At 34.0% G+C, this 18,256-nt stretch overlaps 1 protein-coding gene across 3 annotated transcripts in view; it reads right to left on the minus strand.

Moving 5' to 3' along the window:
- Positions 1-5,995: 5,995 nt before the first annotated feature.
- Positions 5,996-18,256, minus strand: part of RASA2 (RAS p21 protein activator 2) — a 54,708-nt gene continuing 42,447 nt past the window's right edge. For 2 of the 3 annotated variants that reach the window (XM_087740098.1, XM_087740100.1), the window contains 11 exons: positions 17,861-17,984; positions 16,366-16,472; positions 14,967-15,053; positions 14,808-14,885; positions 14,242-14,315; positions 12,892-12,998; positions 12,529-12,611; positions 11,406-11,638; positions 10,060-10,163; positions 9,337-9,526; positions 5,996-8,462 (listed from right to left, as the gene is read on the minus strand). In XM_087740098.1, coding sequence (XP_087596224.1) covers positions 8,432-8,462; positions 9,337-9,526; positions 10,060-10,163; positions 11,406-11,638; positions 12,529-12,611; positions 12,892-12,998; positions 14,242-14,315; positions 14,808-14,885; positions 14,967-15,053; positions 16,366-16,472; positions 17,861-17,984 — 1,218 coding nt within the window. In that variant the 3' untranslated portion in view covers positions 5,996-8,431. The remainder of the gene's footprint in view (positions 8,463-9,336; positions 9,527-10,059; positions 10,164-11,405; positions 11,639-12,528; positions 12,612-12,891; positions 12,999-14,241; positions 14,316-14,807; positions 14,886-14,966; positions 15,054-16,365; positions 16,473-17,860; positions 17,985-18,256) is intronic. The other variant, XM_087740099.1, reaches the window with a different exon arrangement.

The following is an 18,256-nucleotide window of genomic DNA, read 5'->3' on the forward strand; positions in this document are numbered from 1 at the left end:
CAGCTAGAATTATAGCTGCTCAGCCAATTGTGTGCTATAGAATGGGAAAACACAACTTGTTTGGCAACTGAATGGGGACGTACATAATAGTAGGTATCCAAATTTCAAATATTGTTTTATATTATACAATTTATAATCCATTAAATTTCTGCAATAATTTCACAGTAAGGATGCAGTGTAAGTCATCAAGGATTGATTCTGGATTCTGATTGTCTCCATGTCAAATAATACTCATTCAAAGCCCCAAGCGGTTGACACCCAACTTACATAATTGCCACAGTAGTTTTCTTTTCATACTCCTAATCCCATTTCAAATGAATATACAGATGCATCTTCACCTTGCAAGAACATTTTCATTCTCTATATACCTTTTTAAACTCTGAATATTGCACAGACAGTAGTTTGGAAGCATGTACAATGCCTTTCATAGATTTTCATTAATCTTTTGAGAATGGAGATGTCTGGAAATGACCTGTCTTGTTTTTTTTTTTTTTTCTTTCTTCTTTCCTCTTACAACTTTTTGAGATTTCTGTTGTTTTTTCCACAGCTTGCTTACTCTGAAACATAGAATCAAAGATTATTTTTACTAATAACAAAACTGTTATGGAAATGTCAGTTTTATGATAATGCAAAGAACAGTTATGTAAGTATGTGTGTATCTTGGCCAACTAATGCACGTGCTGGATGGTATTATTACACTTACTGTTTGTTCTGTCAATAGACTAACATATATCAGAGCACTTAAGTACTGAGTCAATTTATCTGCCAAAGAAAAGAATTTAAGCATAGCTCTGTGCCAAAATTATTTCTTAAACTCTAGATCATGTATGCCTCTCTACAGTACCAACAGGAATATGCTAAACAGGGCTATTAATGGCCAGTGCTAATAATACTGCTGTGGTTATAACTGAGACCTCGGTAAGGGCAGACAGTGGGGCTGCAACAGAAGACGACGGCAAGAAAATGGTACTGTATCAGCACACCAGCTATCACCTGTGACAAAACCACTTGTAGTGGTTCTTAAGGTTTTACTGAAGCTGCCTGATGCAATTGCCAAAATGGAAAATAGACTTCAGTGTTAATATGCACAGTTCCTGTGAAAAACCAGCATGAAGCGGGCATCCAGGAATAAAAAAGAAACCAAAACAGGAGTTAGGGAAACATACTGCATTTGTGGAATAAATTGCATATCACTTTTACACTGGGAGGATCTCACTGGAAGGGAGACTGGAGTGAAGAAATCATAGAAATGTATTGCTACCCAGAATAGCAAATGGAGTTAAAGAAAGTACATCCCCACCATTTTCCCTATATTGCCGCACACGTATGTGATTTGGCATGAACTTTATAGAAGTCCAGGAATGAGTTCAAAGACAGAGAAGTACCAGTAATGCAGATTCTTAAATGCATTGTGCATTACTCAGTAAGTGAAACAAATAGATGTCGTGACAGCTAATACATAGAAGGGAAATCCTTAAAGAAGTTTTACAAAAAAAGTTAATGACTTCTGCATGGGAACCTTTCTGCTTTAATGGGAAAACCCTGTCTACAAGAGACTAAATAGCTCCAGACTTTGCTGAGCTGCTTTAATTAAGTCTAAACCCTTGAAACTTCTCCATACTTCACACAACACCCAGGGTCATCCACCTCCCCTTCTGAAGCAAAGATTTAAAGCCAATGACACAAAGACCCCAGATTATTTTATCAAATTCTACACTAGGTTCTTGTTTGCTAATTGTTTTACTCTCTATAGTAAAACTCAGCTATTACTATTCCCCCTGGACAGTGTGGATTTTTAAGTTAGAAGCTTATCTCATATTCCATTTATTAATTAAAAAAAAAATTAACTGTGAAGACAAAATTATGCACATTTAAACTGAGGTTAGCTGTTTGAAAATGGAACTACATTCTGAATTGAAAACTGAAACCCAAGTTATGTTATTTTGCTGTTATGAGGGGGCACACCCCCCACCTATTTTGAAATATCGACACTTCCTATAAATTCGTGAGGTAGTGCAGTTTGTCTTAATATTTTTAACATCCCACCAATATTTGGAACCTGCCCAGTATCAGGATAGACCCCATAAGCCACTGTTAGCAAATCTTACCCTCCAATCCAAACCTCTCTTCTCCCCCCCCACCCCAAAAAAACCCCAAACTAAAATACTAGCAAGGGAAGCCACAAAGCAACTTGCCTTATAGAAACTCCCTGTACTCACATGTTTAAATTACTGGAAGGTATTGCATAAACTCGCAGACATTATGTCCTGTGTACCATGTCACTCACATTTTTTGACTTTGACCCAACTTTCTACTTTTAGATTTTGGCCAAGGTAGTGCCAGAATATACGCATATACAATTCAAGTATATATATATATATATATATAAAATAAATTAAAACAAACAAACAAAAAAACCCCAACAAAACCACCAAAAAACCAAAACCTTGTAAGTGTCACACCATGACAGAATGGTGTGACAGGGAAGACTCGACAGGCATTTGAATCAACTACTCAGGAGGAAGCTAGGTGAATTATTTTGGTTGTTACAGAAATCATTCTATGTTTTGTGTTTAAAAAAGTTAGCTCTTCTACGGAGTTTTTCAGCAGTACTGGAACTTGTCCTTGTATTTTTCCATTTGTACAGCTTGATGCTTTATTTAAGATCTCACATCTAGGACGAGGATTATTTCTGTTTCAATTTTAAGATACTTGTAAAAATCAATCAGGTAATCTGTAACATGTTTGGTCTAATTTAGACTAGAGTAAATTAGCAAGATTAGGAGAAAAAGTGAGAGAGGGAAAAGTACAGGACTAAATACAACTTGCAAGATAAATGATGAGCCACATTGCATCATTATCATAGGGAGCAAATGCTTGTACAAACCTCTCAGCTTACACTGTCACCCTCTGGGGTGTCAGTTCATGACTCAAGATGATTAAAATGACCAAATATTTGACAAAGCATTTTGCCGGCATCTGGCACCATTTAAATACTTTTTAGTTACAGAAAATACAGGGAAGTACTCCTTCCTCTTGGATTTTTAAAATTTGCATTGCTATACAACACATAGCACCTTGCTATCCCCCAGTGTGGAAAGAGGAGACTGAATTGTATATACTTACCCTCCTTTCATTAAGTACTTCAAAGGTCTATGGATGAAAGATGCAACATAAACATCAGGTCTGAGTGTTACTGTAGATCACTTGATTTTTATAGGGGAGTTTCCCTCTAATTTTATTTCTGTTGCCTGCTTTTTGCCATCTGATGAAGGCTTGTTTCTGTATCACCTAGCAACAATGTCATGGTGTCCAGGAAAAGCGAAGGCTGAGCAGGCAGTGTTAAACCCTGCGGAGCTCCCACCCCCAAGCTTCTTAGCCGGCTACCGAAGTAACCCTTCAGGAGTACAGTGTCTGCAGGCTGATCTAGGAGGAAAACACTGCGTGAACATGAGTCTGACTGGCTTTGAAGCCTTCTGTTGTTGTACACACACACACACGTCCCTCAAAATACCATCATCTCTCTCTGCTCCCTAACAGAGTGGAGTTTGTCACTGAAACACCAACCTGGAGTAAAGCAGGAAATATCTTGCATTTTTTGAGAAACCAGAGCCAAAATCTTCTGCACTACTATTTCAGAGGGACCAGGTAAGCGATTTTTACCTTTAAGTCTTGAATTCAAGTCACACAGTAGATTTACTTTGGCTGTTCTATGATTCTCTCAGCTTTTTTCCCTGTGTAGGAAGAATGACCAAAAATAGAGGATGAAAGTGGGGAACAAACCCACAAACCCTTAAAGCAAACTAAATCGTCTGACTGGATTTAAAGAACCCATATAATTCATGTTTCTAAAACGAGAATAAAGATTTATATACTCTTTTTGGTGAAACTGTTAACTAGACTTTATACAAAACTGCCACAGCATTTGCAATAGTAATTATGCTAAAATACTTATGACCTAAAACAGTTAAAAAGCTTGGTCATACAATTTTATGGAACATCGTATTAAGTAAGACATATATGGATGAATTGTTATTTTCCATAAACATTTATTAATGTAAAGAATAGTTTAAAAGCAATTCAGCAAGGTTGTCTAATAATTTTGTTTTGTTTTGTTTTAAATTCTCACAAAGCATATGCATTTCCTGAACACTGCAGCTACTGGATCTTTTCAAACCTTATTCTGATTGTACAGCAACTGATTATCAAATTTCTGCCCCGATTTAGGTACATAAAGTGACTTTTTAAACTTCTATTTTTAAACTAAGTAATTTAGCTAAATCACAGTCTATATTCCCAGTTCTTATAGCTCTACTCTCAAACTCTGAATTAATTTTTTTTTTTTAAGCAGCTGCCTATATTGCTTAGTCTCAGGAACAGACAAAGTATTTCAGCAGTAGTCTCATCACAGCTGAACACAGTAACACTGATATAGTCTCCTTATTGCTATTAAAGGATTTCTGGCTTATTTAATCTGCGTAAGTCATATAAAACTTAGTTAAATATGTTTCTGTAACTGTTTGTGAGAACCTTAAGTAAATTGTATGCATTTGTCCATTCTACTGGAAGTTGCTCTTATTTGTCACTGGGAGCTGTTGCTTATTGGCCTGCTTTTTATTCCATATGCATGCTCTTTTAAAAACAATACTGAATCAGTCCTTATCACGTGTGAGTAAATGTTGCAAACTTTGTCCTTTAAAATACATATAAATGAGCAGAAATTAAAGATAACGTCTCCTAAACACTTATTTTTTCATATATTATTGATTCTGTTTATTACATATATCATCTATAGGTAGACTATATGAAGATAAATATATAGGCTATAAGCATGCATTTTCTCACTATAGTCATCTGCATGTATGATGGGGGACAAAGATGTCTAGAACTGTGCGAGAAACTAGCACAGATTTTCAAGGAATCCAGACTCCTAGGAAGAACTTTCTAGCTACGGAGGCCTTAGGCTTCTACAATTGCTAGCCTAGCCCAGATCATGAAAGTATGATCAGCGCAGAAGCTACAGATCTTAAATGAAAAGGGCATTCCCATGTATGTCATGGTTTAGAGAAAACTCAGCTTAATGGAATGGTTGGAGAAGGTAGCATATTAGCAGCGAAAAGAATAGATCACTCTGCTATAATCATCACAGAATCCTTACAAAAATTTTTTTGATGTCCACAGAAAAAAAACACCTCTCCTTGTACTTCCAATTTAATCTTTAACTTCCTCTGCCTTCTGATCTCTGAAATGAATGTAGTGACCACTCAGACTGGGTCTTAATACAGCTTACCTCAGAAGTAATCAAAATTAATTCCAAAATGGCTGGAAGGTTTGCACTGTAACTCCTAATAAGAGCTTCCACACCAGAAATAAAAGACAACAGGTCAGCTCTCTGTACAAGGAAACAAGGTATCTCAAGACATTAAAACACGCTTGTACAAAATCTTCTAAAAAATGCCCATAAGCATACGAGGGGAGAGCAGGTGGCAAAAAAAGTGCCCAGATTACATAAAGAAAGAAGATTGAGAAAAAGAAAGACTATTTTTTCCATATGCAATATATTTAAAATAGGTCTGACAAATTATACAGCTGGTACTGGTACACAGGACAGGTAATGAAAGACAAATCAGTAAGCAAGAAAAAAAAAATTAGTCATATAACGCTAATAACATACTACTAGATATCCTCCAATACATCAGACCAGTCATTGTAAAGAGTTTAAAAACTGTCAAATTACTAAGGCTTCTATGTACACAGTTATGCTAAACGACTAATTTTAATCACCTCTCTCTCCAACCATCAATCTTAATCAGAATGTAACAACACTGTAGATGAACATGCAAGATCCCTCAACTTAACTTTGGGGTTTTTCTTCCTGTCAACTAGATTTATCTCTTTATACCCAACTCCTGTATGTAAACCCCTATTAATTCAGTCTTCAGATAAATGCTAACATTTTAAAAAGCCAGGCCTCACAATAAACACACAGCGTATCTCAAGTCTGTTGTAATTTATTTGTGAGTTATTCTCAGGTAAAGTTACAAAACATTTTAATGTCTTGATAAGAAAATAAAATTTAAATAAAAATACATTCAACAATACATCATTATAATACAAATTAAATCTAATGATAATTTACAATCCTAACAGAACTAATTACTGAATAACATCATCTTTCTAGACTAATCAAAATGAAGGCAACTTTTATTATTAATAATCCTACTTGTACCTAATTAAATTCTAGAACATCTACTGCATTTTAAAACATTATAAAATGAGAAATCAAATCTTAATGGTCACAAATATTCAATGGCCTTTGTTTTTTTTCCTAGATATTCCAGTAACAAAGCAAAAAAGTGCATATTTAAAAAAAATGTTGCAAGAGTATACAATTTTTCATAAATTTGACTTTGAAAACAACAGAAAATGGCTCCAAGGAACAGACAATTTGCCACAGGGTTAATCCATATACAGCAAAACCTAACTTTGACACTCAACCACATTCAACTTTGTTTAATGGCAGCTTTTTATTAATGGCAATTTATCAGACCCACTTTACCTTGGCAAAACACATTTCTTGGCATTGCTATATTCCCCCCCTACCCCCCCAATTTCAACTGCTGGCAAAGAAAAGTCCCTTAGAATACATCAAATGTGTGAAAAAGGAAAAGGCAAAAACAGCTGATTTGATTAAATGATTGTGACATTGCAGACACTAGTATTGAATCCCGGATATTCTAAAATAGTTTGTCTGGTATTAAACCAAATAGTTGTTCTAACAAGTTACATTCATTCCAAAAGAGATTTCAATCCTGTCTTGCCAACTTGCTTCTATTACAGAAAGCCTCCCTACAGCAGTATAATAAATGTATAGTAATTTAAACATATTACAGTTTCAAGCATTGTGGATTTCTATTCTATTTGTAAGTTACATTCCTAATTAATTTGGCCAAATCATGATTGTAAAAAAAACCAAACAAAAACAAAAAAAAACCCCAAAATCCCCAAAAAACTCAGACCCAAAAAACTCTCGGCAAAACAACAACAAAAGACCCCACAGCAAATGCTCCAAAAATAAAAGTACCACGTATTTATTATTAAAAATAATATTCCAAGGAGTACCATTGTATTTAATACTGATGAAGCAAAGTTGCCACAGTAATACCTTTGCTTCTTCCTGGTTATGTACATGTATGTTCTTTCAACATAAACTTAACTTCTCAGATGCACGTAACTGCTCAGATGAAGTAAGCAAAAATTAATCTTGCTAAAGTCAAGGACGCCAGTTTAAAATTGTGTTCAGTGGCAATATGAATCCATATAACTAAAGATACAAAAATATTCACTGAAGCATTGCTTAAAGACAACAGAATGTTGATCATTCAACTGATCATAACAAGCAGATACTACAAAGTATCTAAAAATAATCTGGGATAGTCCAGATATCTAAAGTGCTTTGAGTGATTATAGTAGAGATTATTTATTAGATTTGTAGTCAAAAGGTGAGCTGGACCTAGTTATTACCTTTTATAAAAAAAAAAAAAATCATACACGGGATGATGTAAATTCATCAGTACTTAACCACAACCTGTTCACATTTAAATTTTCCTATCTGTAGGCAAACTTATTTAAAAAGAATGTTGCTACCCTGCATTTCTTTTTAGATTAAGAAAAAATATGTACCTTAAAAAATCCTAAAGAAAATAGATAGTGGTCTAATGTCACTCCATATATTACTCACCCCAAATGTAAACAAGAGGTACAACATAAGTTCCCTGATTTCTTCTTCTTTAGTACTTAAAAACATAACTAACACTGGTATCTGCTGTCCAGATTATTTGCAGCATACTGCATGATTTTGTAGACTTCAGCTGTAGATAAATCAAGTCCTGACAACACCTAATACAAGGAAAAAAGTAAAATGAATTGTGGGTGAAGCTTCAGATCTTTTCCATGTCATTCATCTTGGGATTTCTATTTCAAGATCCATATCAGCAGGGCAGGCACTCATGGTGAACTCATGCAAGTTTGCAGTGTATATATTGAGAGATGTAATCCAACCCACAAATGCCGTGTGGATTTTCTTCCATTAAACAGCTTATTTGTTTAGAAAGTTCTTTCCAATAAGACAACAATGGCAAAATAACATTTAGATTTATTCACACCTGTTACTTCAAGAACCTGGAACTTCAAGTTCTTCAGCAAAATGAGAATAAACCTTAAGACCAGATTTCCAAGTAGATATTTTTCCATTAAATATTAAATAGATTGTCAACACAACTAGCATTTACGTTCATTCTTAAATACTTCGTAAAAATGCATATAACGAATTTAAAAAAAAAAACAAAACCAAAAACAAAACAAGACCCCAAAACACTCAAGAACATTTCCAGTTTCTTTTCTCATCCAAGTGTGCCACAGTTTGTTTTGGTTAGGAAACTTTTCCAACAATTGGATTTTCTCTGGAAAAAAAAAATATTGTATGTAAATATTTTTAAGGTTAACATTTGCTTTCTAGTTCTCATCATACAATTTTAATTTATTAAGCAAACATATATATTTTGCATAATTTCTACCACTACCTGTGAAATTTCATGACTTGTGGAAAGCCTCACATACTTTCAAGTGAGACCTCTAAATCAAAGTCAATTTTTCTACACAACTTGGGTCAAATACTAAACTAGGCAAACCAAATTGGGGTTTGAGCACTCCTTTTTTTCTGGTGAAACAAGCCTTATTGATGCAAACAAGAAATCAGAAAACTTGCTAGTGGTGTTCCATAGATATCAGCTGGGATTGAAGAGAATTGAAAGAATCTGCTCTGGAAAAACAATGATGTATCCAAAGAACAATTTTTTTTTTTTAACTTCACCCAAAATAGTATTTATCATTGAGTGTGGTGAGCGAATTAGAAACAGTAAATACACTGCATGAAAGATATGTTTCTGTAGTTTAATTTTTACAGTTTTATATAACTTGATATTTTAATTATTTCTTAACTGAAAAAAAAATTATAAGGCAGGCAGACAGTTAGGGATAAATTTTGTGTGCACTACAGAGGTTAAGTTGTAAGGAAACGACAGAGTCATTGCACCCGCTTATGGGAATCTCAACAGGAACACAGATGAATCCCACGCCAGAGGAACTTCTTGTATCTTCTAATAACCAGTAAAAAGCTGCATACTACAAATGATGCACCTTATTTTCTCCACATTTCTGTTGTCTAAATCTATCTTTAGCTTAATTATCTCTACATGAACAAGCCTGGCCTTGTTCTGTGATTTATTTTTTCAAAAATACACATTTATATATGTCAAAATGACATAAGATACTTACTCACTACCGTATTTAGCACTAGATGATCTCTTCTTTCGGTATTTTTCATGCGATTCATTCAGCTTTTCTACTGTATCTATTATCTGTTTAAGTGTATGAAAAGTCGCTACAGAGTCTTCAATTGTGAAGTTAGAGTAATCATCTGGTTCTTTCCGTGGACCTTGATAGACTGCTATACTTCCGCAAGCCTCTACAAAAATCACCACAATTATCCCAATTAGAATTTCGATAATTAACAGACTCTTACATAAATAGTGATTCCGAAATTCGAAATGTAAAGTTACTCTAGCTTGTACATAAAATGGGTTAAGACAAAACCAGGAGACAGTATCAACTAGATGTATTTACAGTTCTGTGGCTTGTTCTCTGCTGGTTGTATTCAGCACCTTGAGCATCCAGCTCTCTCCTGTGCACATAAACAGAAGACCAATGCTTTCTTGCAACTCAACCATGTTCAACAGAGTTCATAATCAGGAAAAGGAGAGCAAAGACACATTTTATATATGCAAATTCAATTAGAACAATGTGCATGTCTGATGTCTACTGTAAAGAAATGATTGAAGAATGTCAGATGCATAGCACTACGAAGACAAAAATATAATCTATGTCTCTACTCTCTATTATTTTCAGGTAAGTTGTTAAGACATCAAACTGGCGTTATGGGCCTAAAGAATTAGAGCTGAATAACACCAGTCTAATTCTTGTGAATTATTATTTGAGTACCTTCCAACTTCTGTACTCTAGACATGTTGATAGTGAAAAGTGAGTAAATTCTTTCTGTCTCTCTGTCTCCATCAATCTCAATCTGAGTATCAGCAGGAACATCTCTAAGAGGTGAAAGAAGAGACAGGTAGTCAATATAAATCATTCTTGAAAGGTTTGAAAGCACATAAAAAAACTGATTCTGTTTCAATATACTTAGCCTTTTAATATGTCAACCACTCACAGACAGCTTCACAATTGCTATACAAAACTTAGTATTCGTTGGAAGTGTTCTATAGAAACAGGCATATGCAGTTTTGAGGGCAATGAATACAGCAATACTAAAAATCGCTTTTCCCAATAGAATTTATGATTCAGTATATCAGGAGAAAAATATTTCAGCAATATCAAAGTAAGGTTAATTGTTACTAAATGACAATTAAACATTTCTTTTAAAATCTACTATACTTGAAAGGTAACCAGAACAGAAGCACAAGATACATTCCTAAACCACAACAGTTAAAAAAACAGAAAGACAAAACTAACCAAAAGTTATTTAGCAACAGGAATCTTTTGAACTGTTGACAAACCTAATGTAGGAATGAACTGAATTACATGGAAAAAGTATTATATATATTTTCAGAAAGTTATCTTGTAGGACTTAGTATATACTGAGTTTTAGAAGACTGACTGAGATCTTTAGTCTGTAATTTATACAGCCTATCCAGTTAAGGATAAATTTATTTCTAAAAAACATCAGAGCATTTGTTTGTTTTCAGAAATCCACAGCTTAAAGAAAGGCATTAATGCATTATAAAGACGTTATTAATTTTCCTGGGATACCTACAAAAACCAAATGATTTGTCAGAATCTACATCCAAGATTATTTATCTTATTTTCTTAGTACACCGTGTTTTAAAATATGTGAGGTTCAAATAAATAAGTGACTGTATAAAACAAGAAAATGTCATTAGAGAAAGAGACAGACCTCCAGGCTGAGCCTTCTGCAGCAAGATATTTAAATTATTTCATACAGATGATCTAAGCATGGCATATTTCTGCATTCAGCATGGCATCTCACTAAACCTGAGCTATTAAATCTGTTATTCTGCATGGAAAGAAATCAGCCAATCCATATTTCTGATTTACATGCTGAATTGGTTACCTGCACTTCATATAGTGGATTTTACCAAGTCTATTATTTTGTCAGCCAGTACTTTGGGCCTTATTAGTAAGGCATGTTTTTAGTAGCGTAACTTGCTAAAGTAGACAGGGAAAGCCTTGCCTTCAGATTTTCAAGTTGTATAGTGAATCATACATTATTTCTCCTACAAAACGTATGTATTTTCATTTGAGAAGCAACTTACGCAGTGCAACGAGCACAGCCCACTGTGTTCTCTAACGTAGCCTTGCAGCAAAGCCAGTTCCCATTCAGAAAAGCAGAAGGATGGTAAAAACTAAGCCTCTTCTGGTTGCATCTTGTTACCCGGCAAAGAGCTTCTATCCACTCGCTAGCTTCTACACAGTTATTTGCTTGGATATAGAGCGGCTTTTCTCCATGTAGTACTTGAAACATCTGTAGAAGGAATGCAACATTATTCTGCTCAATAAAAAAAAAAAAAAATCCAGTTGTTGAGCAACTTTGAATATGTCAAAATAGATTTCAAAGCTCAGGCAATTCAACAAAGCCAAATTAAGACAGAAGGTGAGATAAGGGAGAAAAGACAACTTTTCACCTCTTTGATTTTACTACGCAGCCCTATTTAGAGGAAAAAACCAAAACAAAACACAAACAGCTGCCTGTGTTCTGCCTACACTATTTTCTCATGCAAAAAAGAATCCTTAAAGAATTAGAACATGATGCATTTTCTGTCCTCTTCTTTCACGTATCTCTAAATGTGACCTCAGACTTCAGATCCTGAGAGTAACAAGAGATTCCCAGAAGTCTCTCCTTTACCCATCCTCAGCCTAAGTAACAGCTGTACTTTTATAACTGCCTCAGAATTTCTGATTGAAATAACAATAGAAATACTGATGTGTTACAGGTCCAGAATGAGGCTGTAAGCACAGAGAACTGTCTCAGCTAATGAAGGTATTGTAGGAAGTTCTCATCAAAAGGAATAAATGTAAGTTTGGTAACATCACATTTCTAGTAGAACGTAATATAATACGTACTACTAATACCTTACATAAAAGTGCTTTGTAATAAGGTCACAGTAGTTTTAACCTTTATTCCAGAAATGGCGGGGGAGGAGAACACAAAAGTCATAAAATAAGTCAGAAAAAAGTTGGTGCAGAGATCCAAATCTCCAGGTTCAGTTCCATGTTCAGAGTACTTGGAAATACTGCGTACAGCTTTTTATTCCTGATCCAAAAAAGACTTTTTGCTGAAGTGTTTAGTAATAGTGTTTTAGTAACTCTATAAGCTAATTATAATCTTTTATTTAAAGAACACAACAAGAATTACATATAAACTATCTTTTGACTCACATTTTTCTTGTTGAAGGAGTTCTCATCAAGTTTCTCCACTGCAAGAATGTTTTTGATTGGAATAGTGAAAATTGGTTCTTTATCTGTAAAAAATTGTAAACAGATGAGTGAAGCGATTATTAAAAAACTGTTTTATAGCCTCAGTGCACTGATACTGTAGGTCAAGTTCTCAAAAAGTACATTATTATTGAGAAAATGTACACGAATCAGACAGAAGCATGTGGTAATCAGGGCAAAGGTAACTAGAACATATCGTGTACTTTAGGAAAAGAAAAAATTTATGCACTTTAAAAAGCACAAATCAGATGCAAACACTTAGAAAATATTGAGAAAATAAAAATAATTGTAAAATAAACAATTTACCTTGCTGTTTGTGGTAGGTGAACTCTCTACTTGTTAGACAGAACCACCGCTTCTTGAAATTCTTTTTACCAATCCGAGTCCTTCCCTGAGCTCTTTTGTACATTTCTCTGTAAAGACAGCATCAAATGAAATGCAACCATTAGTCTTCTGAAGAGCTTTCAAAACCATTTATTGAGATAACACACTATTGTTCATCATGCAGCAACATAAAAATCTACTTCATTGTAGATTTAAAAAAAAAAAAAATCTACTAGTTGTTCAAAACAGATCCTCAAGATTATCTACCAATATGGTGATCGTGTACAGGGTTCCACAAACAGGAAAACAGTTTGAAAAATATGGAATCCAGACTCTTGTTTGTAGAGATAAATTTGGAGCAGGTACTTACTTATTCAGATCCAGAACTCCAAATTTTCCCAAAATGGAGTAAGGTGGATCCAACCACAAGACTTCCTCTTTCCTGCCACTTTCTACATGTGAATATACTTGCCCTTATCTGGATCAGAAACTAAATATAAATGAAATGATGCTGAACACGACTCAGTAGCAAGGGTAGACACTTTAAGTGTACTCACTGGCAACTATTTTTTTTGAGCAACAGCCATCCATTTATAATACAGATTAGCTTCCAAATTGCTATAACTAAGTGTTGATCCACTACAATCGGCTCCGTCATTTCTATTTACTATTTTAATAAGAGCTACATTTCTTCCTTGTTTGAAATTTGGATGCTCGTTTCACAGAAGAATCTTTACTTGCTATGAATCTGCTTCTCAGGTAAATACAAGTATTTTTCCCCACAAATTTTGTCTGAATTACTTCATCAGCTATTCTTGATCAACATTAAAAAAGAGACAGTTCATTTCTTAGAAAGAGTGATTTTCACCTCAATTTTTATAAAAGCATTCTATCATTTACTGTTAAGTATTCCAATTACAGGGTAATTTTTTCCCCCTACTTTAAAGGCAGAACATTTAGCTGGCCGGGCTTAAGCAGCACTCAAAGTAATTTTAAATTAAATTAATATGTTCTTTTAAAATACAGTTTCACAATCCTGAATAAACCATCACAGAACGCACACTGAATTGTAACAGAAATGCAGACAGGCTTTAATAGGTTTGGAAAAAATAATTAAAAGCATCTCAAAAGTACTTAAAGGATGAGTTATGAAAGTGTACAGCTGCTGGTTTAAACTAATTCTGTAAACTAACAGAATTATCACAAATTACAAATATCATAATTCATACAGTATATCAAACATTTTAATAAGCATTAATCTGATATTGGCATTAATGAAAAAACAGTGGCGTCCATTCTGTTTTGCATGATATAGATTCAAGATGTATTTACCCTTCTTTTAGATGTACTGGCTCACTCAGACCACTGGGCTCTTTACTTTCAGTAGAGGAAACATCATCTAGGAACTTAAGGAAAAATACAAAGGGAATATATACTATTCAGCAACACAGAACAACCAAAGGCTATTTTGAAAATATACATGCACAGTTTCTCCCGGAACAGAACAATTACTTTATGCAACAGATGAAATGAAAATATATTGCAGAGACTTGGAACAATGTAACAAGGGATACCCATAAGCCGCACAAGATTTCTTTAATCAGTTCCTAAACAGCAGATCTAATAAAGTCTGTTTAAAAAAATTTATATTACTTTTTTTTTTTATTTTTTAACTAAATCAGCTCAGTCCACTATGTATAACTCTTGTGTATTCGATTGTGTGGATGTTTGGGCTTTGTTTTTGTTTTTTTTTGTTTGTTTTGTTTTTTTAAACATCTGAAATGGACCACAATTTTTCTTTCTCTTTAGTAGAAAACTGAACAATAACATAACCTTCTAATAATTAAAGACTGATCAGATACATCAACCATAAAAGAAAAAATCTAGTTGAAAGGTACCTTTTTAACAGATTCAGTAAATTTTTCTTCTTGAAATGCTTTGAAGAACTCACACATAAATGTCTCCTTGAAACTTGACTGAAAGAAAAAGTATATTGACATAAACAAACTTTCAAAGAATGTTGTCTATGAAATGAGAAAGAATTTTAGTAGCCTTACAAGTTTGCTTTTGGTCAAACTTCCCCAACTCCCCAAAGTCTGGATGGCTTTTGATATAAGAGTTAATGTTCTAGAAGTCTGTGCATCCTAAAATAAAGAAACAAAATTCAGAAGTCACATTTTTTCACAATTCCAGGTAAAACTTTGATTTAAAAATGAAAATGTCACAAAAATTATTATATTACACAATGTAGTAAATCTGACACATCTTCATTCCTTTTCTTCTTCTCCCAAAGAGAAGAAATGCGTATGCAGTATTGTCCTCTACTAGCACTTGTGCTTATATGCAAATTTTATAAGCCACTGCACAGTGTTTAATATTTTACTCACTACTGCTAGAATTTAGTATTAGTACTTGGAAAAATATTTTTACCTATAAAACATCTCAAACCCCTCAAATCCTGTAATTGTTACTACACATCTAATGCTTCTGAACTATTCAAAACTTAACACTAAACATAAGGATCTATCGCTGGACAAATGGTAGAAATTTTCATAATACAAAGTGAACTTAAAACTTTGTCTTTAAGGCTTTTGCCTAATTTCTTTGCTACCTCAATGCTTGCATTTTAGTACAGGATTATAAACATAGCCACAGAAAGGGGCCTTGCTGTTCCCTTTAAAATGTTTAACCCTCAAGTGATAAAATCCTGTAATCTTTTTACTCAATGAACTGGATAATATAAAAGGAACGAATTTGAGTGAGATTTTTTTTCCTTTTGAAAGCACAACAGCCTTAAGTAGATAAAATAAGCCAATAAAGATAACCTCTGGAGCAGAAGATTTCATACATATTCCGTATTTTATGTGAAAATAATACAGTATTTTTTTCTTATTTCCATATTCCTGTCTTTGAAGATTATTTTTTTTTTATGCATATCTACTTGACAATCTGAAAATTGAAAATGGAAGATTTGGCAACCCACTGCAACTAGTGGAGTCCAGAATAAATACACAGACCAACTATTGGATAACTCTATAACCTCTGTTTAAGACACAAACGGAAATATTTTTTTAAAAGTAAAAGCAACATCTGGATATTTAACTTCCATGGTGGAAGGAACCAATGCAGTTTAGGCATATGCCTTAAAGAGCCCTCAGTCATGTTGCTGTTCTAACAACGCAGCACATTCCCAAAAAAGGTACAGTGTCTTTATTATCAAATCAATAGCTCTTCTACATCATTTGAGAACACCTCATAAAGACTAAGAACTCTGATGCTTAAAGAACTGTGAATGTCTTAGTTCCTCTGGTGAGGTATAAAATTGAAAACTCAACCTAGAGACATTTAGTAATCTTATTTCCCAGTTACGGACCCACTGAAAGTAACTTAACACCTTCCCAGATAAACAGATCTGACGGTTATGAATAAAACAGAACAAAGCTTCACGAAACTTACTGGATGGTGAGGTCGTAAATGAAAAGTATGAGGTGAGACTACGGCTACAGCAAAGAAACGAAGAAACACAAAGCTGCTCACTGCAGAATACTGTACATGAGGGTCATCTGCAGAGAAAAACCATGAAATGTAACATGCACTAAACTTAATAGGAAATAATGAAGACCGTCAAATAAAAATCCTTAAGAAGATAACATCAGAAGAGACATTTATATTTTAAAACAGAATAGAAAAATCAATGAAGTACATGAAATGAGAAAGGTGATCATGGTAAGAAATGTTCTGCTTATAACAGAGGGTTTATTTCTCTGAAGTTCTGTTCTCATAAAACTAGCTCATCAGCTCCACTACTAGGAATGATGAAATTATTGCAAGCATTTACATACACAGTGTTGATTAGGTACAGCTGTACGCATGTTGAACCAAAAGAGAAAATACTGTAGCAGTTGCCTTTAAACACTAGGGCTATCGGGTTTATTCACCCATAAAGCTAATCACTGATCAACTCAAATACACCAATGCTGCACAACAAACGCAGTCAACACATATGAGCAACTTCAACTCCAATTCTGAGCTGCAACATAAAACCATGGTGTTATATAATTTTGATGCTGTAAATGAGGATTTTCTCATTTAATATTTTGGGCATATGTACACCTTTATACTGGGAAATATCGGGGGATGACATCCTTACTCTAATGATCGCTTCAATCTGATCTGTTTGGGAAGTTAGCTATTCTGAAAGCCCTTAACTAGAGGAATTTATGGCATCAGTTCCAGTGAAAAACATGAATCAGAGAAAGGCTCCAGATTATAACAAGTATATTCTTCCTTTGTAGCTTATTATATGACATTTCAGATTTTAACTGACTGAAGTATAAGAGTATTTCAGACCCACTACATTATTCCTATATTAAAATCATTCTGAACGAATAAAACTGTTCTAATACTGGTCACATTACAAACGCATTAAATATTTTATATTATCCACCCTCCCCAAAACCACCCATAAATAGTAAAGCTGGACACTTAAGTTATGAATGTGCTAGTCATAGTTAACATAGTTGCAGTTCATGTAGTTAAGATGTAAACACCAAATTTATTTTCAAGTTTACATCTTGCTTCTTTAGAAGCAATAAACAGACCAGCTCTTCCAAGTTTCACGTATCTTTCAACTAAATCACTTCCTGTATTACTTGTGCTTTTGTTCTAGTATCTCATATTTTTGTTGGTGACTTCTTATTTGCTGCTGTCTTGCAGTGTTTCTGACCTGTTATATTTTTGTATCAGAAAACACAAAATTCTCGCTGACTGATCACAAGGCTTTACTATAACTTACAGATTGACAGAAAAACAAATGCCTGATTGTCAATGTAAGAGGTTCAGGGCACAGCTTTGGACAAGGCAAGAATTTTAACAATCCCCATACGGTAACTGCAGAAGTTAAGTATTTCACTTGGAACACCATTTTCCAAAGTTTTTAGAGAACACTTACTTGGAAATCTTTTGGCAGCCAGATGCCTCAAAGAATAAAAAACATCACACATTAGGGTAGGACAACTTATACTTGACCGCACAATTTCACTGAATACTTTGTCTACATAATAGCGTAGATTTTCCTGCAATTATGAAAAAAGGTATTTTTTCAGACCATTAACATTTGCATTTCTATGTTTTTTTCCTGAACACAAACAACACTACAATTCACATTTTCAAAACACTGCCTGACTATTCAATTATGTATTTTAGTACACTGCATATTTTAAAAGCCACATAATATTTATATAGGATTACTAGTGTTAAAAGATAGTTTAATGATATTCACTTACATTAAAGTACATAAGCAGTGTCTGGCAATATACAACTATCTATCAAAACCCGGTTTTGTAAT

The sequence above is a fragment of the Nipponia nippon genome, unplaced genomic scaffold (assembly GCF_047370975.1).
Source record: "Nipponia nippon isolate SJK-2023a ecotype South Korea unplaced genomic scaffold, ASM4737097v1 scaffold_7, whole genome shotgun sequence".
NCBI classification, from domain to species: domain Eukaryota; kingdom Metazoa; phylum Chordata; class Aves; order Pelecaniformes; family Threskiornithidae; genus Nipponia; species Nipponia nippon.